General features: G+C 36.8%; 1 protein-coding gene across 2 annotated transcripts in view; it reads left to right on the top strand.

Moving 5' to 3' along the window:
* The window catches only part of ATXRCC1 (BRCT domain-containing DNA repair protein), a 202,508-nt gene extending 180,799 nt beyond the window's left edge, over positions 1 to 21,709 (top strand). For both annotated transcript variants that reach the window (XM_089832583.1, XM_089832582.1), the window contains exons 7-8: positions 20,727 to 20,813; positions 20,937 to 21,709. In XM_089832583.1, the coding sequence (XP_089688709.1) occupies positions 20,727 to 20,813; positions 20,937 to 21,308 (459 nt within the window). In that variant the 3' untranslated portion in view covers positions 21,309 to 21,709. The remainder of the gene's footprint in view (positions 1 to 20,726; positions 20,814 to 20,936) is intronic.
* The last annotated feature ends 2,284 nt before the right edge of the window (positions 21,710 to 23,993 follow it).

Genomic DNA, 23,993 nt, shown 5'->3' with positions numbered 1-23,993 from the left:
AGGCACCTCTATTGTACTTTTGTATCAATTGTATCAATTACAATCAATTTTGAATAGCATATTGTTATTCTGATCATACTTTGTTAGTCTTTTGTGCTAGTTATTGTACGTTTTGGTCTTGGGTGAATTTTTCCCTAAGGCAAATTCTTACATGGTATCAGACCTATATCAAATTCTTACATGGTATTAGGGCCATAAGAGTGTCATTTCATAGCCATTGGAGATCATTCTTGCTTCACCTCTCTGAGGACTCCTCGACTCAGATCTGGAGTATCTATAGATATTGGGAGTGTCTAGAGCCAAAGCAGACCTCACCATTACGTCCGGAGCGTCGATTTGGTGAATTTTGACTATAAATTTGCCTATATTGGGCAATAGTCAAAATTGAGGCAATTATTTTTTGCAAATCGACACCCAAAGGCTCGATTTGCGAAATTGGTATTGATCATTTCAGATCTGCATATTTTATTATTTCAGTCTCTGCATTATTTTTCAGATCTGCATATTTTGGCCATTAGGCTAGTAGGAGAGATTTTTCGCAGGTGAAGATTGGAACTTGCTGGTGCCAATCAGATATTGACGTCATATTTAGAAGGTCAAAAAACCTCCAAATCGACTTTTGTTTCACCAAAATTGGACATCTGAGGTGAAAATTAGAGTCATTTGATTTTTGGAGGTGCGGCAATGGCGATTCAGGAAAAATAATAACAGAGGTGATTTTCAAATAACGATATCTCCCTCATACGAACTCATTTTTGCAAGCAATTTTTTTTGTTTTGGGGTAGAATTTCGTGATCTACACATTGGTGTAGGATGTTTGAGCTCTTTGTTCCTGAATTTTTATGCAAGTTGCAAATCCCGACTTTTGCAACTTCAAATGCTTAGTACGGGCTCATTTGGACTCCAAATTAGGGTCCATTTTTTTGAAAGTGAATAATTTTTTGTCTACTTTTAAGATCTGCAATCAAATTATAGGCTTATGTAGACAAAAATACCACTTCCAGAAATAGGTCCTTTTCTACATTGTAATGCTTTGATATAACTTTAGAATTGTTGTATATTTGAGATACATTGTAATGTTCCAGTTTTGAACTCCAAAAGGAGATTGTAAACAGCAAATCAGAAGTCCACTAAGGCCAAAAATTGGCAAGTGGCTATTGTAAATGCATTAAGTATAAAGTGCCAAAATCTTTCATTTGGGGGGGGGGGGGCAAGGAGGCAGGCAGGTTCTCGATTGAGTGCTTTGTGGGTGGGGGGGTTTCTTTGATTCTCTTGCATTTTGGGGGGTGCATACATACATTAATCTCATGGAGTTTTGTTTCAGATGTTGGCGTGGAGTTAGACCCCCGTTGACAAAAAGGAACTATCACAAATGGAGTGCTTTAATCATTGATCATCTAAGAAGAGAGCATAAGGAAGTATTTTCTTATTTATGTTCCAACGAACTGATCTCTTCCACTAAAGAACAACCACTTGTTAGCAAACTTTTGGATATCATTATATTCAGTAGCAGTACTGATTGTTGGCATGTCATTAAAAAACTCATTCACCCTTATGATATTTGGATGAGTCTTTGCAAAGAATATGGAGATCCCACAGTTCCTCCATTTCCAAAGGACATTCTATCTTTAGTCGCTTCAGTAATGGTTCCTCCAACTCTAGATAAGATCCCACCTCCTGATGCTCCTGTTGATTCTACTGATCCAGTTCTAGCCATAGATGCCCTTGATTCAGTGCAGCAAGACATACCATGTCTGCCTACTTTAGCTTCATGGGACGACTTCCTTCTAGACATTGCAGGGCTATTTGTGGAGTCTCACATTGAAGATGTGGGAGACATCATCGATGAAATCAATCTTCTCTTTGTTGAGGAGACTTATTCACTCATTGCGAGGGCACACTCTGACCCTCAACCACTTGATCATTCTGACGTGATTGTGGCTTCTTTACAGTAGTTGGAGGAGGACTCTTTCACTTATGAGGAGACATTTCAGTCTGTGGAGATTGTATTCCAGTTTCCTTAGACATCATATTTTTTGAGGATTCTTCTTCTCAGTTGGGGAGCGTTCTCTACCACACCTATGGCACCATTTATTCCTACAGGGAGGACCATCATTCAGCTTTCATGGTGTAGCTTCTTTAGTCATCAAGGAGCTTCTTTCACAGGTGTGCCTACATCATTAAGGGGAGGCAACATTGCTTCTCTTCCTACATTTTCCTATCCGGATGCTTCATCGTCTTTGGAGCTTGATTCAGCGTCATACATGGACATGTTTCCTTGTTTGCCACCTTCTTGTGGGCATTCACTAGATTGGTTCATGGCATCTTCCTTCATCAAGGACTTGTCGACATCTGAGCAGACTTCAGAGACAACATCCACAACATACTATATATGGATCCCTCTTCCATCTTCCTATCCACAATGGGAAGCATACTTGCACCTTTACTTGGTGTATCTTCTTCCTCAAGGGATAAATGTTGCTTGTCAGCATTGGATTTTCTTCTGTGTTTAGACACTTATCATTACGAGATCCTTCAATAAGAGGGGGATTTCATCGAGGGATTCTCTACTGTATATGCATGATGTATGTCATAATGGGGGGGTCTTGATTACTCCATCCATTCATGCATCTTTCTTTTTTGTACTTCTCTCTCTTTTGGGGGATTTCTTTTCCCATGAGATTTTCCCTCTTTCCTCGTTTGTAGAGAGATTGCATTGCATTGTGTGTTCAGCATTGCATTTGTACATGGGTACTTGACATGGCCTAGTAGCCAGGACCCATTATGCATTTCATGATAGCGTTTGTGAGCTTAAGTGCATTCCCCTAAGTTGCACTTAAGGGGGGGGTGTTAGTGTAAATAATTATTATTTACACTTAAGTTTACTTAGGATAAATGCATTATTTTATTATTTCTTAGGTTAGACACTTGGGAGTTTGCGTACTCATATGAGTTGTCATGTTGACAACATTGGAGTAAGCAACTCCAATTTAACACATGGTGTCTACAACACTAGAGTTTGCATAATCAATTGAGTTGTCATGTTGACAACACAGTTGAGCACACTCTTAATCTAGCACATGTTGTCTACAACATAATTGTATGTGCTACACCTTTGTAGGCTTATCCTCTCATCATTGCACTAACCCTTGTACTTAATGGAGGATAACCCACACCTGGTGGACATGTGCCTGGTTATAAGACTTATCATGTTGCTAACTCCTAGACATTCTAGATGCATCATAGAGGCTTTTATATATAGGCACCTCTAGTATACTTTCGTATCAATTTTATCAATTACAATCAATTTTGAATATCATATCATTATTCTGATCATACTCTATTGGTCTTTTGTGCTAGTTATTGTGCTTCTTGGTCTTGGATGAATTTTGCCCTAAGCCAAAATCTTACATGGTATCAGACCTATACCAAATTCTTACAAGGAGGAGTGAAGAGTGTCCTAAGTGGGGACCCCGCATCTGTCTCATCATTCCTTACATCAACCAAAGTACTATCTCCCTCTGAAACAATCCAACAACTCTCCATGGTATCCTCCTAACGGCTATCAGTGTCACCATAGGCATCCAGTTCCTGCATCACCTTCTTTTGGCCAGCCATTGTGCCACTTGTGTCCAAATGTTGCCAATAGAATATGGGAGGCTCATCCTTTGATAGTTCGCTTTTCGACGGAACCTCTAATACATCTGCTGGAATCTAATGAAGTGCAGCCTCCAAAAATAATCCATTTGCATGGTGTGGCATGTAAAAAGTCCAATGCTGCAACTTCATGAACTCCATGCATTCTACTAAGACCAATGCCCAGTCATAGACCAACCCGGTCATAGACGGTGCCAAATGTTTTCCCTACAGGGCAACATAATTAATGCATACAGAAGGAAATGTACTTAACACCAAATGGAATTAAAAAACCATTGCCTACTCATCGTACACAATAGTATTCCATGCCAACATCTCCATGAATGGGAATAATGGTTAGATATAGTACTCGAGGGGTAGCGACCGTGTAACACCCTCAGATGTGCCAACTGTCTAATTACCCATTATCTTAGCAACAACCCCCTGATAACCTTTCCATGTCCAAGGTGCTCCTACACCACACTCCCCAAGTTTGAAAACTTTTCCAATTCCTCTAGAAACACTTGCAAGAAAAACATGTTAGAGAAAAAAAATTAGGCCTCATCTTCATTATAGGCTTGAATAGATCTTCAAGATTCACTCTATTGCTGCATGCTTTCTCCTTCTTCTTTGTGTTTCTCATCTTCACCTTAGGTTTTCCCTTTCTGTGCAATGCATTTGTACCTGTAGTTTGTTGCACATTGTAACCATTCCATCATGTTCATTAGCACAAGGATTGCTCCCCACATTTGCAACCTAAATGCCCTCATCATACAAAGGCATTGTTCTCCTTTCTCAACCACCTCATACAACCATTTAGGAGTCTTCTCATGACTCACTTTCAGCATTAGTCTTTGCATATGAAACCAAATCAACCAGTTACTGATCCTCACATTCATGTCATTCTTCTTGGCATTTCAAGTCACCATCATCATTCACCTTTAAGGCTTCTTCATGAGCCTCTTCTTCCCTTCTTGCTTTAGCAATATTCTGTAATGTCCCCGTCATAAAATAAATGTATTTAATTAATCTGTGTAATGGGCCGATTGATTTAATTTATCTCGAACCCATTTTTTATTTTTGTCTTTGTAGTTTGTGTTGCCGTCGGCCATCTTTGTACACCCTTGGAAAGTTTTTGGACGAGCATTTAAGCACGACTTGTAGGTAGTTTGTAGGTATGCTTTGGATTGTATTTCTCTGTACTGTGAATTCTTGTTGGGGGTTCCTGTCGATTCGCCATTTCAGAAGTGAAAGACCTTCCTTATTTGGCTCATGCGGTTTTGGTGGGATTCAACTCTCACCAAATTTCGTATTGCATTGTTCTACTTTGTTTGGATCTGGCAAGTTGGAGCATCATCTTTGTCAATTATCATTCGCATCTACATCTCCATTATTGTGTAGGTGTTATTCTGGGTCTATTGTGTTTGTATGGTGCATTCTGTTTGGGTTCCTGATACCAATCCGTGTGGCTTTCTCATTTCTGCTTTGTCCATACAAATCCCTACAACCCCACCTTCCTGTCACTGTACAACTAACTATTGTACGGACTTCTAATAATATCGTACAGCTGCTTCCTCCCTTCCTCAATCTGTCGTACGACATCTTGGCCCTATTCTATGCTGTGCAAAACAACCTTTCATTGCTACCGTACTGAAATTTCCCATTCACCATATTGTCTCTCCAATTGCACCCTCCGTACGGCCTCCTACAAGACACCGTACGACCTCCCACAAACATTGTACGACCACCAACAGCTATTGTATGGCATACATCGGAATTCGTAGTGATTCCCAATATTTTCCACTGTATAGACACCCATCTCCAGTTATTCCACGCTACTGTACAAACTCATTTCATTACCACCGTACGTGCATTACCATCAGAGCACCTTCGTACTGCCTTATCAGCTACCATCTCCACCGTACAGACATTCAATCCTCCATATTTTAGCAAAGTCTGAGCAAGGTGACAGGAAGGAACATTACATATTCTTTGATTCTCTCCTCTTTGTCACAAGATTCTTAACAAGCCATCTTGCTTTCTTTTTACTAACATCCAATCACCAACTGGTTCTGATCCCGTTGCAACCTTGCATCTACCTCAGCTTTTGTTTTTAACCTTTTTCTCTTTTCTTCTTCCCATAGGGCATAATTCCTATCCCTTTTTCGCTGTACTCCTTCGTCTTCCATCCTTGACTTTCGCTCCCTTACCACTCACACCACGACTCTTTATGACATTCCTGGGCAGCCTTCTATTCATCCCATCCCGCCTCCTTTCTCTTATGTGTTCACCCCCTCTTACATTTACGAGGCCATCAGATCCATGAGATGCAGCAGAGCGACGAATGAGGAGGGGTCCCAGGGTGAACTCTTCAAGTTTGGTGCCTCCATTCTGGGCCCCTATCTCTCTTTACTCTTAAATAAGGTGGTTTGTACTAGGTTAACAGTTTCCTCGTCCAGGCATCTGATTTACCCAATCCATAAGACTGGTCTTGTTTCTGATCCTAAGAATTATAGGACTATTATGATCGAACACACATTTGCCAAACTGTACGCTACAACTCTCAATGCTATATTCTCTAGAGAGTTTGATAGGAAAGGTTGTAGAACTAGAAGACAGGCTGGTTTATAAGCTAACTATTAGACCATGGATCACATTTTCACTTAGCGGGCTATTATTGAGGAGGCTAGACACAGATTGGAGAAAGTTTATTGTTGCTTTGTTGATTTTCGCAAGGCTTTTGATTCTGTTCGTAGGATGGCTTTTTTTTCAGAGGCTTCGGGAGATTGGGATTTCAGAGATGTTACTAACTGTTATCATGAGATTATATGAAACTGTGGTGGGTAGTTTCAAAACTCCTGATGGGTTCTCAGTTCCGATCCATAGCACCATTGGGGTTAAACAAGGATGCCCTGTCTCTCCCACTTTGTTCGGTTTGTATATTGATGAGCTTGAGGATTTTCTTTTGAAAGCTTCACTCCTAGGAGATGGTTGCTACTTACACCAAGTTTTGATCTCCATTCTTCTTGCTTCTTCTCCAGAGAAATTACAGAGGCTTCTAGATGGTTTGGCTTCCTTTTGTGTTCAGAGATAGCTTGCAGTTAATCTGGGTAAGACTCGAGTTATGATCTTTAATTGCTTAAAGACTTCTCATCTTCACTTCTTTTTTCAGGGACAGGAGATTGAGATCACCTCATCCTATATGTATCTAGGAGTGAAGTTTTCGGGGGCCCGGTTCAGTATGAGACTAGTCATACAGTCCAAAATTAGTAAGAGGATGGGTTCTCTTGCTATGCTTGAGAAACAGTGTTTCAGACATTATTTCCAAGATACCTCATCCAAGTTATCCCTCCTGGACTCTTTTGTTCGGTCGATTGTTCGGCCCTCCTCTCCTTGGATTTGACTGGGCCTCGATCAAGCGGGTTCAGACGTTGTTATGCTGCATCATTAGATGTCACAGGTTCACTCCTCATAGTATCATTTTTGCTAAGTTTGGTGCTCATCCCTTCAATCTTGCTTCAATCTTGCAACCATATTTGATCTGATTTGGTTCCTTCATCGCCTGTGTGGTTTTACAGATTTGGCTGGTGAACGTGATAGATACTCCTACTTGGCGTATTGTTCTTTTATTTATACTGCGAGTTCTAATACTAGCTCTCGTGCTCGTTGCTAGTATGCTTAGGCATCTTCTCTGTTGAGCTCGATTGGGATTGATATTGATTGTCTCCCTCCTTATCAGTTCTTGTTGAATGCCCTTGCTCATCTCCTTCACTCTCGATAGGAGTTAAATGAGCATGTCAGACTTGATATCTACAAATAGTATATTATCAGTACATGGACTAACCCTCAGGGTGGCTTACGACCGAGGATGGCCTTCTATGCGGAGCACATTCTAGAGATCAGTGATGGGATTATTGTTCATCCTAGTTACCTTTCTCGATAGTGGCGTCATGCCTTGCGTATCTCTCTGGGGTCTTTTAGAATTGGTTCTCATCGTCTTCGTGCTCAGATTGATCATCATCTTGACAGAGGTGAATGTATATGTAAGTCGTGTAATCTTGTTGAGGTAGAGAAGGAGACACATTTTATTTTCCATTGCCCTATCTTTTATGAGATTAGAGGGAGATTCTATTGTCTATTTCAGGACTATTCTTCTTTTTCAGCCTTCTTTAGTTATTGCGACCAGTAGTGTCTAGCGCTTTATCTTCAGGAGGCCACTCTACTTTGTGATAGTACTTTACAGTCACTACTTCCTCACCGACATATACCTCTGATCAGCTTATTAGTCTTTTTCACACCCTTATCTCTTTTACGGGGTGTGAAAAGGCCATCTAGTTCTACCAATTCTACTAGCCATTCCAGATCTGTCAGACCCCGCAGCGATTTCTTGCATCAGTGACACTCTTCCACGAGTACACAGAGACAGTTCAAGGCTCCTCTTTGCTCACAGTCTTATCCTTCTGTGACTGATTTCTTTTTACCAAGAAAATACTCCTAGTCTTTCCTTGGCCTCTCTCTTCTTGGTTCTTGTTGTTTGCTTTTCTCGGACACTATTTGGTGCTCTTGTTGTTGTCAGTTGTTTTATTGTAAACTCAGTCCCATAGACCTTTTGTGGTCTTTTGTTGGACATTAATAATTTTATCTTATCTTATCTTGTCTTTCCTTTTCTCTTTGTCTTCTTCTTTCTTCTTTCCTCCAAACAAAAGTTCTTTCAAATCCTTGTATGTCTCTACCATCTCTCTCTCAGACTTTGTTAATCCCATCTTTTTCTTCTATCTAGGATTATCAAGTTATCAATCAACATATCCCAAACCTTTTTCTTTCTCTGATACCAATTGATGCATAGCCTTCTGGTATACTTTTAAGGAACACTAATTCAATTCAAGGGATTCACAATAGGATGGTACTCCCTCAAGGAATTAGGTTAAACTCAAAGTCTATAACAAAGAACCCTATATTTTTAGGCAACTAAGATAATATCAACACACTTTTATGTAGAGGCTTGGGGTAGCAAGATAACTATTCAAATAGATTCTTCAAATGCTTCAAAACCCTTATATTGGTAGGGTGTTCATAATGCACCAAGGACCTTCAAATTTTCAAATCAGGAAGTCAACCTCCCTTACTTGTTCCAGCACCTAAATAGCTTTATCTAACTCAAAATGACAGGAATAAACTGACTTCCAATCCCCACAAACAAATTTTGTTCACAAACCCACTTTGAACCCTTTACTAGGCCTAATTCACTAACTAGGTTTGTTGGGACTTTTTTTCTCATTTTCACCCAAACTCTCCAAAACATCAGACAAATAAGTTACTATTATGGATGCCCATTTGGACATACTATAACATATCGAAAACTCATACATTCTGTTGATGTCAGTTTTATACCACTACATAACATATAGCAATTAAATACTTGATATAGAATACCAAACATTCAACCCTCTCTTGAAAAGTAAATACTCATAAAGAACATGAGAAAACACCAAGGTTCCTTACACCTATGGATACTAACCCAATTATATTAATGTGATTTGCTGGTTAATCACGTAGGCGGGCTTACATTGTTCTTTTAGGGATGTCGAACTTTTGCTGTGATGGTGATGAAATCTAGCTCTAGAATATTAGCACCAAATAATGTTGATGACGATGATGGAGGGTTTTCGCATCACCAATGCTCAAATCTTCCGACTTTCTTCTTAAATGAACTCCAACTACTAGACTGCTTGTTGCTTTACTTCTACTCCTATAATGGAAAGATTAGCAGATGGACAGGAATCAAATTTGATGAAGGCCTTCTAGCGGCACTACCTCCATAGATGCAATGATTTTAGAGGAAAAAGACTAGATTACCACCATGCAAGGCTTCCTAACAAGCCGCTAGGATGCTAGTGGCCTAGTTTATGGATCCCTATCAAACATCCACTAATATCACCATACAACCATCCATCTATTCTTGCTCATGCTTAACAACTTTTTTGAAATAAAATCTACATTGAAAACTTCAATGGAATTTAACTTTAACTATTGGAAGTAGAAACCATGCAATAACACCAAGTGTTCTTAATCACCATGCAAGACAACAATGATAAGAGAAGCAATTTTGGTATTATCTAAGCAACAGTTTTTTTCAACCCTGTACAAATGAGCCTTATATAGGGGCCAAAAATACAACCAACAGTAGAGATTAAGAGGCAAAATCAACGATCCAAATCAAATCCCCGAAACCCTAACTAGGGTTACCACCCCATCGGCCAATGAGATGATGCCACCTCATCAATGGACCAATGAAAAAAGAGAAAAGTGGCAACCAATGAGAAGGCACCAAAATGGTAACCAATTAGAATCAGACACCTATCCTACCGAAGAGGAAAGGAGAATTTGCCACTTGGGCTTGCATCAAATGATCCTCTAATATAATTCTACCCTTTCTTTTCATCTTCTTAGCCAAGGCAATGAACTTGGCTAGCTTGTCGTTGACTTCCTTCATGGGAGGGCAAGGCATGTGCTTCATCTTGAGCTCAGCTGAATTCATCATGTTGCTCATTGCTTGCAGTGTCTTCTCATGATCCTTCTCATATTATTTCGCATATCCGATAAAGACATTGAGGGAGGCAAGGGTGCCCAAGTGCTTCTTCCTGATGGCAACCTTCCCCAACTCATCCAATCTCATTCCAAACTCTGTCTCATTGACATTCTCCTCTTTGATATCTTCAAAATCAAGTGCAACCCCAACATATCTCACATGGTTGATATGGAAGTGTCAACACCTGGGTTGTGATGTGCAATCTCATTCCTTATCTCTTCAAGTATCCTCAATCTGATGGTCAATGCAACATACCAAGACTCCACCATACTCATTCCTCCTCCATCAACCAACTTGGTTCTCTCCAAATATCTTTCCGGTAGTCAGATAACTGCCTGTAGCCTAGGAATGTTTAAGTCCTTGACTGGAAGGAAATCCTTCCACTCCCCTTCAAATGTTCCGAATTTGTCTCTAATAGCTACCAATGACCTGAATATCGAGATAAAGGAAGGCAAGAAATTTCACCCATCTTGAATTATATCGCTAATCGAATCTTTGATTTTGTGCAGCTGAATCGATATATCTTCTATGTTGCTCCCGCTGTCTTGTGGAAGGGCTGCCTGATGCAATTGTTGGATAGGCTGGCAATCTCTCCAATACTTGTTTTCGGCCTCCAACTTTACAATCCTCTTGTTTGCCTTCTTCAACCTTTCTCTAATTGAAACCATGCCTTCCTGGATCTCCTCACACTCTATGTCATCCGTGATTCTTCCCAAGTTATGTTCTACTATCTCATACTCCTGGGCATATAATGGAAGATAAAGATGTAGTAGACATTTACAAAGACACCTTAATCAGAACTACATGCATCAGCAACAATATATAACTACAAGACAATAAGCAAGGAATTAGAGTCAATAGATATATTCAGCTGTCTCTTGAAGAAGGATCAAGCATATATCTATATATATATACAGATCACAAGATGAAAAGTCCAATACAAAAGAGTATATTGAGGAGAGATAGAAAGGAGTACACTTATACAATACCAAAATAAGAAATAGCAGTTTATTATGGTGTTCAAGATCAGTCACCGTGAGTATGCCATATTCTGAAGACTTGAATTAGTATAAATAAGGAGCAAACATATGCAGCAGGGTATTCTTAATCCAGATTTGATGTTGTCTATTCATATAGATAAGTATGTAGTAACAATCAAAGACTACATACAAAATAGAAAACATATAAATGCACAGACTTTTGCAATCAGAAGTATGGAAACATGCTTAAAAGGTTTTAAAAGAGTTGAATCATGAAGATTAAAGTTTTGGAGACTAATCATTTGATAAAACCCTGTCACAAAAACTTGGATATTACGCTACAGCATATTGATATTGGGAGACGATGAAAGTACCAAATTATTAAAACAGGTCAGGCCCGTTGATTTAAGGAAAATTCGATAACAATAACATCCAAACCTTTAGATGAATAATAAAATATGTTCGCATCCTCAGCGGTTCATAGAGACCATCGAATGAGCACATAAGAAGACAATGACAAGTAATCACTGCAACCTGACAGTGCGGTTTGTATTATTCAGAAAGGCACAACGTCAATGGAAAGTTTTTATATCACATCTATAAAAATTCCCAATGAAAGGCATTGAATAAATGATGGCCAACCTTGACTGACACTACAAGTCGTGAGAGGCAATGATAGGTCAGAGTTGTAAAGAACACGTGGTCCAAGAAATAAGAATGTGAAAGAAACTCATAAACAATGATGCATAGAGCAGCAATTCATATCTATTGTCTAACATCGATAGACACCAAGGTAGTTCTTGAAGGGATAAAGTTTACCAAAAGAAATCAAATCTTATATGGCTTATGAAAAAGTTTATAGGGGAGAGGACCCAATACTTGAACACCCTAACTTCGCACTTATCAAATCCCTGCGTAGAAATTTCAAATCGCTCCCAGTTTTTTACAGCAGCTTACTTGGTGAGTCGCCTACTTATAACTAAGGTTTCAAGTCCATGTCACCCATTATGATGCCACATTAGCATGCTTTTTGCCAAGTCCAAAACAGCCCAAAGAAAAAGTGAGACCAATGGTCGTGCATAAAAGGTACCCATAGTTGAACAGCTGATGTGGCATTACGTCATTGGTTAATTTTTATAACTAAGGGTACATTTTATTTAATTTTGGGTAGTTAGCATTGTACTAACAACTTTAAAGTCACAAGTATTGGTACAATGTTGTCAAAAAAATTGGACATTAAGTCAATAAGTGTAGGCATCAAGTGAACAACTCTATTCGCAACTATTGGAATACGTTCAAGTACTGGGTCCTCTCCCCTATCCTATAGAAAAATGAATAAATACTTGATAGGAAGATAATCGTATGAGACCATTGAGACTTTATGCGTAGAAAATCTGAGTCAATGATGAGGATACAATAAAGATATAATATTGTGTGACAATATGAAAACATCGAACTTGAAGAAAAGAATCACAACATTATAATATTACTCCCAAGAGTGTGTAACAGTGAAGAGAAATTATTGGATTACATGTCATAAGGACATGTAAATTGAATTACATGTAATTGCACAGTTTCATGCAATGCATCCTCTCTAATCTACAAACATGAAAAACACTTGAAGAAAATGTTGAGGTTGTTGATTCTAAATGAATCAATCCTGTAGATTGTCGGCCAAGGCCTTATACTTGATGATGCAAACCCAGATGATCACAGGATTGGGAGTACTTGTATTTTGTGCCATTGTATTCACCTTGATAGTCATCGTGTTGCATCTTTTGATAGCCTCCGACTCCCTTTGATAAATTGCCCGTTGTCATTTGAAAACTTTATGTGATCAAGATTTTTCTCGTTCGTGTTGTCATGAATTCTCCTTTGTAGATTGGCACATTTTGGAGTCTTTGACACTTCGAAAATCTTCTCGATGGTGTTCGAATTTAAACTCGGAATAACTTTCAATCAACACCTTTAACTCTTTTTTTCTTTTTTCTTTTTGAAGCAAAGTGCTTGGCACATTCCTTCATGAACTTAGGTTCTTGAACAACCATTGGGAAAATGGAGACCAAATGAATTACTGCTTCCCGAGGATCAAAGCATATCTTCCCAACGGGATGTCTCTGTTCTTTGAAGAAGTTCTGACATATCTTGAAGAGTGCACCGCAGCATGAAGATGAAAACATATTCCAATGAGATTGCATGCATGAAAACTTTGGGATTTGAGTTACAATAATGAATCCATGAGGGATGAGTGTTCAAAGTATGGATTATATACTTATGAAAAACATATGATGGCTGGAAAGGGCCAAAATCAGACTCTCAAGGGTGGATTGCATGTGGGCAAAGATGGGCTTTTGTGGGTATGGACAAGAATGCAAGTTGGTATGCATATGGATGTGTGCAAATGGCGACTTTGGTGTTTGAAGAGTGACCTATCAAAGTCAGATTCTCTGGATGCAATTACATGTAATCATGACTTGATGAGAACATGCAATTGGGTTCAGAGGATGGAAATGCGTGAGAATGCAGAATGAGATTACATGTAATCTCATATGGAGAATGAGATGCAATGTGCTATAGCATGTAAGAATGGATGAGTGAAATGATGCACTTGCATGAAAAGGTGAAAAATGGAATGAAGTGAAATGCACTTAAGTTCTTGGGAAAGAATTTGCATGTAATGTCCCTAGTATGCGATGTCTTGGAATTGACGTATAATGTTCTTATCCTTTAAATTTACAGATGAATTCTTCCTATTAAAGATCGTTACTCTCAATGATAACTTTGATGCTTTACTCAATCATTGGATCTATCTTGTTTTGAATAGACATGGCTCATGATTCCAACATGTATATGGATTGAATTATAATGGAGTATTAATGTAGGATATACCCTTTTGCATATGGGCATTTGTGTATACTATAACTATAGATCTTTTGATCTACAAGTGGATTAGTTTATGGCAATCTCGTATAATCCCTATCTAGGAACCATATTGCATATTGAATGAATTTGTAATTTGAGATGTACAAGATGACCCTATTCTTATGTAATGTCTTCTATCTCTGTTACAATTCTCTTATGTTGTTTCCACTTCTAGTTCTAATGAACGCAGACGGTTATCTAGAGATATCGTGTACACTACCGATGCTTCTATACTCCCTCAATATGGTGATGATCCCTATGTCATTTATGTGTATAGTTTGATGAATATCTTTAATGTTATTTATTCTTGTATTCTTCTGTCAGTGGATGTGTTGTATAGGCTCCATGTCATACCAGTTCTCTTGTCTTATGTCTATCGATTTTGAGGAGTCCTACTTTGTCCCTTGCTTAACTAGTTCTTTCTCGGTGGTAGAGATTTATCTAATTGACTATTACTCTCGCCTACTAAAACGAATTTCTTATCTTCTTGCTCTGGTGACGTCCCTTTCCATGAGAGAGTGATTCCGTCCATGCCATGATTTGCCTGACAGTCATATCGATGCCTTAACCCTGATGATTGAAGACCCTTCTAGAACTATTGATAGGCGATTCAATATTCTGATAACGATTCGGTAACCTTTAGTATTGAGTGGTTTGGTGTCGACAAAGTATTAGAGGTGAATTTCCAATATGCAGTCACCCGAAAGAATTAGGGAAGTCACTCAAATAGAAGTCACCCAGTATGAGAAATCAACTCTTCTTGTCTTGGTCGTTTGTGCTTGTCGGTAATTTGTCCTTCCTGGAACACATAAGCATACTAGGCATTAACTTTTGTTTGTATCCATCATACATTTAAATTTCTAGAATGGTTACACTTCATTTAATCCATTGGGCAATTTCTCTTTGCCAGCTAATCATTTTCTATTTGACTCTATCGAGTGGTGAATCCAATCATGTTCTATTAAGGTGATTGTATTTTTAGTTTAATACTATTTTGAATACTCTCTTTTTGACTTATATATATGCTTTGATTATCATTCCCCTTCTTTCTCCACGTCAGTGGTGGCCTGTTGGTATTGACGTCTAAAGAATATGTCGATGACTATCCTTATTGCCATTGACCAATGTCTTTTTCCTCTTCCCCGTTCTACCTATTACAGTTTGAAGGTCTTAATGCCTGGTGGTATCTTTATTGGATCCTTGTTGTATGATATTGCTAGGCGTTGCTCTTCGTAAACTATGTTTTTGCCGTTGAAGGAAAATGATTTCGATGAAGCCTTATGGATGTTCGCTTAGCAAGGAAAGACTTCGCCCTCTATGTTCTCTGGGTTTTATTCTGAACTACCATGTATCTTCCCCCTTTATTGCCCCACATTCTCCTTCCTAATATACGATATATGAGTAAAGGTTGCGTCTATCCACACCTTAATATTAAAATATTTGATTAGTGCATAATAATATAATTTAGTCAGATTAATTACGAAAGGTATATAATCTTGAATTATTAAATTATATTAATTATAATAATATATTCTTACATTAAAAATATATGAGTATTGTTTAAAAAGATTTATTTAAGAATTTGTCTCCATTGTATTATCACTATATATCAATTAATAAAATATACTTATTAATAGATTATAATATTTATTTATTAGTACTTTTATTTAATATTATTTATTAGATTTAAATAAAAAATGAGTGACATGACATTGCTGCTTCTTCAAAAAGAAGAAAAATGAAAAAGCAAGCAAACAACCAATGAAAACAAGCACAACCTTTGGCCTTAGACATAAACATGTCAACAAGCAAGTTGTTCTTTTATGCAAATTCGAATTTGAATTTTGGGAAAAATCCAAGCATGTGAAAATGAAGGTTTTCATCTTATGTAAAAAGAATTTGCACTTTTCATGGCGCTTATATTTGGACAAATGTGCAAAAACAAGCCATAATATGAGCAAAATAGCAAGATAAGCATGAATTAATGAGCAAAGTTGAAAATGCCTACTTGGAAATAAAAGCGCTAAAATAGGAAAATTCATAGGTTTGAAGACAAATTCTCCTCCAAATTCGAATCTTCAACCAACTATTTTAACTTCCTCCAGACTTGCAAATAATAGATAGTAATGAGGAAATCAATGAGCTGTTTTTGATTTGCAAAGCGAAAAATGTTTTTTTCAGCTCCCAATATTCAAGGCGTTTTTGCAATCTTCATGTTCTTGAGAGGCAAAAACATGATTTCAATATGTAGAAGCATGTATCATTTTTGGCAAAGAATGTCAAAAAAAGTGATATCCTATAGCAATAGAATGCATCCATACTCAAAAATGACCATTCATTGGTGGAAAATGCAAGCTGGAAATGCCCAAATTTGGGCATTTTTAACCAAAACATGCCCTTGAAAGGCAATGAAAACAACATTTTTTGCAAGGAGATTCAACGTCTAGGGTATAGGAATACATGGAAATGCCAAAATGCCCCTCTTGGAAAGGATTTCATGCCATGAATCAAGAAAATCTGAAGATTTAAACCAAAAACGTGTTCTTGAGAAGCAAATGCATGGACGTTTTGCCCTTGGAAGCCAAAATCGGGTTCTTAGAATGCATTTGCATGTGTCTCAAAGGCAAATCACACTCTAGGAGGGAGATTGCATGTTTTAAATATCATCAAATGGAGTCTTTCACGCAAATCGCTGTCTTGGAGTGCATTTGCATATTTTAAAACTTGTATTGGAATGCCTTGATGCAAATCGCACTCTAGGAGAGAGAACATTTTTTAAAAACTTGTCAAAATAAGCCTATAGTGCCAAATCACACTCTTTGGGGATCACTGCATGTTTTAAAAAGGATCCAAAATGCAAATCACACGCTTGGGGGGTCATTGCACATTTTAAAATGCGTGCATTTACATGTTTAAAGTGTTTTATGTAATGACACTGCTCAAATCTGATTGAAAACTTTTGATTTTTGGCCTTGGAAATTTTGTCAAATACTTCACATACAAGGGTCATATGACTGATATAACATTTCAGTTTGCTTTAATGTCTCTTTTCTTCAATTAACATCAATGAGAATGCTTCCAAGAAAACTCAGAATTGACTAAACAATGACCTAACACGAATGTGCAACTTATTTTGACAATATTCAATGCATATATGTGATTGAAACTACTTGCAATATGCAGCTACAGCAATTAGTAATTATGACAAACACTTTGGATGCAACCTAAGATGACGTTAATGCACTTACAGCTTAGTGACATTAATACAAAGATTTGGTATACAAAATTATAACATTATTTATGCTAAAAAAGAACCTACAGCCAATTGACATTTTGTCAAACAATTGACATGCAAACTAATACGCTGATTATGGATGATAAAAACATATTCAATTACAACTATATCAGACCAGCAACTTATGTCTCCTTTATTGCACATTTAATGTCGACTACAATGCTAGTATGAAATGACCAAGACTTTTGGCATTACAACATATGCAAACTATGTAATTTTCTGAGTACAAATGCAGCCTTAGTATGAAATCTAAAATGAAATATATATGCAGCAATTGACTTGAGAAACTTGGTACACAAATTGTAGAAGAGCTAGAGACTTGATTTTAACACTTGTTGATGATGAAGACCCCTCCAAATGAAGAAATCGACTCCCTTGAAGTGTCGTCCCTATTCTTACCTAGCAATACTTTAGATAAAAAAATGTAGACTCTAGGCTCCTCGAATTTGTCCTTGAAATAATTGTCTCGGCGATAGCAATTGAATGCAACAATACCCAGAACCATAGGATGCTTCAGTGATGAGCTATGAACCAAAATGTCTTGCCAATGGTGCCCTTTTTATAGCATATCAGACCACTGAAATTATTTACCAGCAACCTGATAGCTACTCCAACATACGCCAAAACAATTGTCAAGCTCTCCCAAGATGAATGCTCAAATACCCAGAAATAAACAATCCCCGAATGAGGCCATACAAGCAAAAATCTGAATATAATGTGTATAATTGTCCTCTATTAAAATCTGAAAAAGACTTGTAACTATAACAGCAATGTGCAATAAATGAAATCGACCCAATGATAAAATTCCAAAGCTCCAAAATGCCTCCAAAATCTGCAATAGATTTGCTCAAATCAATACCACCAAAATTTGGTCAAGGGCCATAAAATTTTGCTTTGAAGTACAAGTAGAAAGTCTAAAGCAACTTCCTCAACTTTGGAATAATTCAAGTGATATTCCACACCCTCAAAATTGCTCACCAATTGAGAGTTTTTCGTTCTCAATGGCCAAAGACAACTGCAGAAACCCTAGGCTCCACAACCATCAAACATCGACATCAACAACAACAAATCTGCTTGGTGAGAATGAAGCTCAGGATGCCTATTTATTCTTTTTCTCCACTATCTCCATAAACTTCTAGAACATTATTTTATTTATTAAGTGACTTTATAAGATATTTTATAATTCAAGTCACTTTATTAAATTAATTAAATATAAGGTTACCTTTTTATATTTATTTATTTGGTAACTTTATAAATAATTAACTTAATACCACTTATTTATTAATTAAAATAATTAATTAGTCATCCTCATAAAATATTCATTATTTTGGACAACATAATTAATTAAATTAATGAAATCAAATTCCTTGGACATTACATTTTAACATGCCTTCTTAATGCAAAATCGTGGTCTCTAGAGGCATTTGCATATTTACATGTAAATGGGTTGAAAGACATGTAATTGAACAACTTATGTGATCAATTAAGCACAGGTTTAATTGATTTTTGAGGAAATATTATTTAATTGGGTCAAAAATAATAGTTAATAGAATTAACATATTATGTGCATATAACATTTCAAAAAGTAATATTTATCTTATAAGTTTTAAATAAAACATAAAGTTACTCAAAAATAAATCAAACTATATAGGTAATAAAGTCAAGTGAAAAATTAAAAAACAACTCAACTTAAAAATATAACATAAAGTGCTCTATAGTTACTATAAGTGATAAATTTAAATGATAAAGTAACTTAAAAACATAAGATGAAGTGATTTTAAGTTATATTTTTCAAAAAGTGAATGTCAACTTTAAAATATAACATGATTTTTAATTCATGCAATTGCATTTGGAGAGTCCACCATTTGGGCACTAAAATCGTCAATATCTTTTGACTGCCAAGTCTGATTTAGCCCTAAGATTATATCGAATTTAAGTGAAAACCGAAAGCAGTGGATTGAATAAAACCAAAAGACCAAAAGCAAACAAACACACTCAAAAATGCGAAAAAGGATGTTGAAGGCTTCAAAAATCAAGCATAGGCTTAAGAAAAAAAAAATGAAAAGACTTGATGAAAGCCTTCAATAAAAAGTTCATTATGTGAATTGGGGTTGACAGATTAATCAATGTTAGCCAATCAAATAATGAACTAAACTTAGAGAAATGCGAAACTAAGTTGAATTTTTTTTGTATTGTTACCTACATTTTGTGGTGACAAAATGCAGGGCAACACAAGTTCTTGAATGCAAAAGAGGCTTGTTTTATTCACTTCTTCATTTGGACAAAATATACAATCCGACTTTTTTATCCTCCAAAATTCCACCATGCTTCTTGGATGTGTACATAGAGTATTTAAACTTATTCCATCTCCCAAAATTGACTACAACTACCCAACTACCCTTTTCCTTAACAAAGACTCTTAAATCCTATGTTTGGCTAACTAGCCATTGCATTTTAAATTCAAATTTTATATTTTCCCTCCTTTTCTATTTTCAACCTTTTTAATGACCCAAAAGGCTTTAAATTGCCTTGATTATGACAAATATCATTAAACATACCTATTTTATAACTCCCATGCCATTATTGCTTACATTTCATACTTTGGAATATATTGATCCTTATAGGGCTATTTGCCTTATCATGGCAACATTGAACATATTTTGACTCTTTCATGACTCCATTACATTTCATAGGCACTTATAGCCCGAGTTATATTGAATGAATACCCTTTAGGTCCTTATTGCCTTCATATTCTTTAGGTCATTCAAGTGATCCCCTGATAACCTTCCATGTCCAAGGTGCTCCTGCACCATGAATCTGCATCCGTAGTGGAATCTGAACTGGCAACTTAGGTAAATTGTGCAGCGATTCTTGTTTCATGAAATGGATAACACTTCTCATGTCTTCGTTGTCCTTTTACCTTGGATTTTTAATGTATGTGGCTGTCTTCATTGTGTGCTTTTGCACTTTCCACAAGAAGTGCTTGCTGTTTAATTTTGTGTTGCATGATTATCAGAATGTCTTGATAAATATATGAAGTTGTGATTAGTTTTAACAAATTATATAGAGAATAGCAATCTATTGTTAGGAACTTAGGAGCAAGTGTCACAACTGTAGTTGAGATGGAATCCAATCTAAAACTTTATTCAGCCATTGATTTGATTGACCTTTATGTTGGCATATTCAGCAGCTAATTCAGATGTTTATTATAGCCTTTGTAATTCTTGTTCCCCATTTCTTTATGCACACAAGTCAACTGAAGGAGGATTTTTTGAATAATTCTTTCTTTTGGCAATGATTTCAGCCCAAGTCAAGTGAACTGAAGGAAACAGCAATTGAAGGTATCAAGGCTTGTCTGGAGGATGCAGAAAAATGTTTGGTGGGGAATAAGGTTAGCTTAAATTAGTTTATGCGGATGCCAATCATAGAATTTTTTGTAGAGTTTATAAAGGAATTTTTATCCAATTCTGTCAAATCTATTGATTTTTTCATCTGTGAATGTGACGTATTGCAGCCTGTTCATACTATTTTTGATGATTGGGGATTCATTCCTCGAGTTGTTAAAGAACTTGCAGCACTTGAGGATCCCAGAAAGGCTTCACAAACAATATCAAGAGAAGAGCTGTGCAAGGTGGCCAATAATTATAAAGCCATCTATGATACTGAATTGGAAAACATGAGAAGAGTGATCCAAGAAAATAAAGGAATGGTCCAGAGACATTCTACAGACCAACATTCACGAGTATTGGATAAACACATGGCCACAGTGAAAAACAGCAGGCTGTCCAATACTTCAAAGAGTGATACAGATTCTGATGATACTATAATTATGGGTGAAGATGAACTTGAGGAAGCTGAAGCAGCTATTTCAAAAAAGTATCAATGAATAAGGCTTTAATTTTAAGCATTTTGTCAATAGTTATTATATGAGTACATCCTTTTTCAAGTGAGTTTTACGTTCTATATTTCAAGAGTAGAAAATCATTATCTTTTTGCTGCAAGAAGATAAAATAGGAAAAAAAAATCAATTATAAGTCAGCCTGAAATTAATTGTTATGTATGAGTAACATGTACAGGTTCAATCAGTTGTATAGAAAATGTATGTGGAGAAGTCCTCGTAAACTTGGAATTTCTCTCCAGAAAATATTTATGTGCTTTCCCTGTTTAGGTTGGCTCAGAGACATGTACGATGAATGTATCGTGCAGAATTTGTAACAGGAAATTATCTTGCAAGATTTGTGGCATATTTTTTGGGAACATGTAAAGATGGAGTAGGATATTTAGGTACTGCGAACTTTTCTAAATACATTTTCCATGCATTTAGTCATTTCTAGAGGAGAGCATGGTTCAGGTTGTATGCCTGCATTAGAAACAAAGGTAATCAATCAACAAGAGCACTTGAGATTCATCAACTAGAGAAAGAAAAAGAAAGAATTATCTGTCCAAGTGGTAATCAATCAATTTTCTCAAGAAGAAATATTTCTCAAGTGGTAGTCAGTCAATTTATTATAAGATCGATGGGTTTCTGTGGAATTCAACAAGCATATGCTGATCATTAAATGGAACATGCTTCTTATCTTGTGATGCTATTGATTGGAGTTTCGTCTGTAATGTTGAGTTGAATTATGTTCGATATGAAAACATCAATCAATTTATTATAAGATAATAATAGGTTTCTGTGCAATTCAACAAGCATATGATGATTATTAGATGAAATATGCTTCTTATCTTATGATGCTACTGGTTGGAGTTTATCTGTTTGGAATATTGTGTTGAATTCTGTTCAATATGAAAACATGTTTAATAAACTGGAGGAGGAGAACAGGTCCTTAAAAGAGTCAAAATAGATGCAGGTTTTTTTTGACATTTATTTCTTCGTCTACTTAAGGGAATACCCATAAAGTGAGAATATCATAAACATCTCAAGCAGCACTTGCATTTTGACGGAAAACACTACCTGAACTGCTAACCTTATCCTCCATTCCTCTAGGCACACATTGCACAGACAATTTTGCATATTTAGTCTGCTCTCTAGCTGTTACATAAACTCTATGAATAGGACGCAATGGCTCCTGCCTACCACCATTGGAACAACCTAGACATATTTCAAAGAAGCCAGCTGTAAAGAGTACCACCCATATACACCGTGGCAAGATTTCCTCAATTACCTACATCTACATGATTATAATGAGTAAATCCTCTTTACCTGTGAAGGGGAATGGATGCTACCCATAAAAGGACGAAGCCTTGGGATAAACTTTCCCTTCGAGGAGGAATATAACGGGTCATGTCTTCCCAAGAAGAAATCTATGTCATTTAATGGTAGTCATATATACTAGGGGTATATTAGCAGTGGGCACCCCTGCCATGATATGGATGAGGGTCAGCTGGAATTGATCAATATCACTGCTCTTCGTCCTTGAGCTATGCTTATGTTTCATTGTGATCGAGGGGCCTTAGTCCCATCTATTGTGTGTGATGTAACACGATCTAGGGCACACCTGGTAAACTGTGTGTGATGTAACACAAGATCTAGGGCACACCTGGTAAACTGTGTGTGATGTAACACACGATCTAGGGCACACCTGGTATGTAATTAATGTGTTGTTTGTCTTAGATATTCCAGTTTTCATTCTTTGTAAAGCATCAATTAAATTATGACCCTAGATGGTAGACTCAGCAGTACTCGAATTTTTTTCGCTTGGCGAGTAACTTGTTGAGTTTGTCGAACAAATCATGGAATGTCCAAAACCACTCAAATCTTTGCAATTTTTTTTCAACGCACCCTTCGCACTTCCTCACCTAGTATTCCAATACATTTTGAACAATAGTAAGGATTTTTGGTCAAGTTTGAAACACGGATTCGAAGGATTTAAAGAGTAGGCTTGTAGTTTATCAATCTTAGAAATTCATTATGGTAGTTAAAATCTAGTGAGCAGATTGTAAGTAATTCGTAATTTCAGAGCATCTAGTAGTACGTATGATAGACTACTATTTTTTTTCTGTAGTTAAAATCTAGTGAGCAGATTGTAAGTAATTCGTAATTCCAGAGTATCTAGTAGTACGTATGGTAGACTTTACTATTTTTTTCCTATTGATTTATACAAATTCTTTTCTAGGAATAAAATCAAAATTATAGAATTTATGTTGAATTCCAATTTTTGCTGATTTTTAGCAATTTATATTATAATAATGTTGTTTTTCTAATTTAAATGATAAAAATCGAACACAATATAGCAGACATGTTAAAAAGGGGGGACATAAGCGTGTGTCATTTTTGAAGTCTACATGTACTTATAGAGACCTTTTAGCTTTTAGACCAAACTTCTGCTCCACATGAGGCTCAAGCTCGCCCGTGGCTATACAGCCACGAAAATTCACTTCTTTTATAACTTTTCAAAAAAAATTCTAAGTCCTCTCCTTCGTAAGAAAGTGCATTTTCGTGGCTGTATAGACGTTGCCCTCAAGGTCAGGCTAGTTGATAGTAGACAAACACCTTTCGTGGAATACGTCGTACACAACCAATATTTGGAATAACCATTTGCATAAGATGACAAAACTTTGATGGAGG

This window comes from Cupressus sempervirens, chromosome 5 (assembly GCF_028749045.1).
Source record: "Cupressus sempervirens isolate cs-2001-9-10 chromosome 5, ASM2874904v1, whole genome shotgun sequence".
Lineage (NCBI taxonomy): Eukaryota > Viridiplantae > Streptophyta > Pinopsida > Cupressales > Cupressaceae > Cupressus > Cupressus sempervirens.
This window is presented reverse-complemented; position numbering and strand designations above follow the sequence as displayed.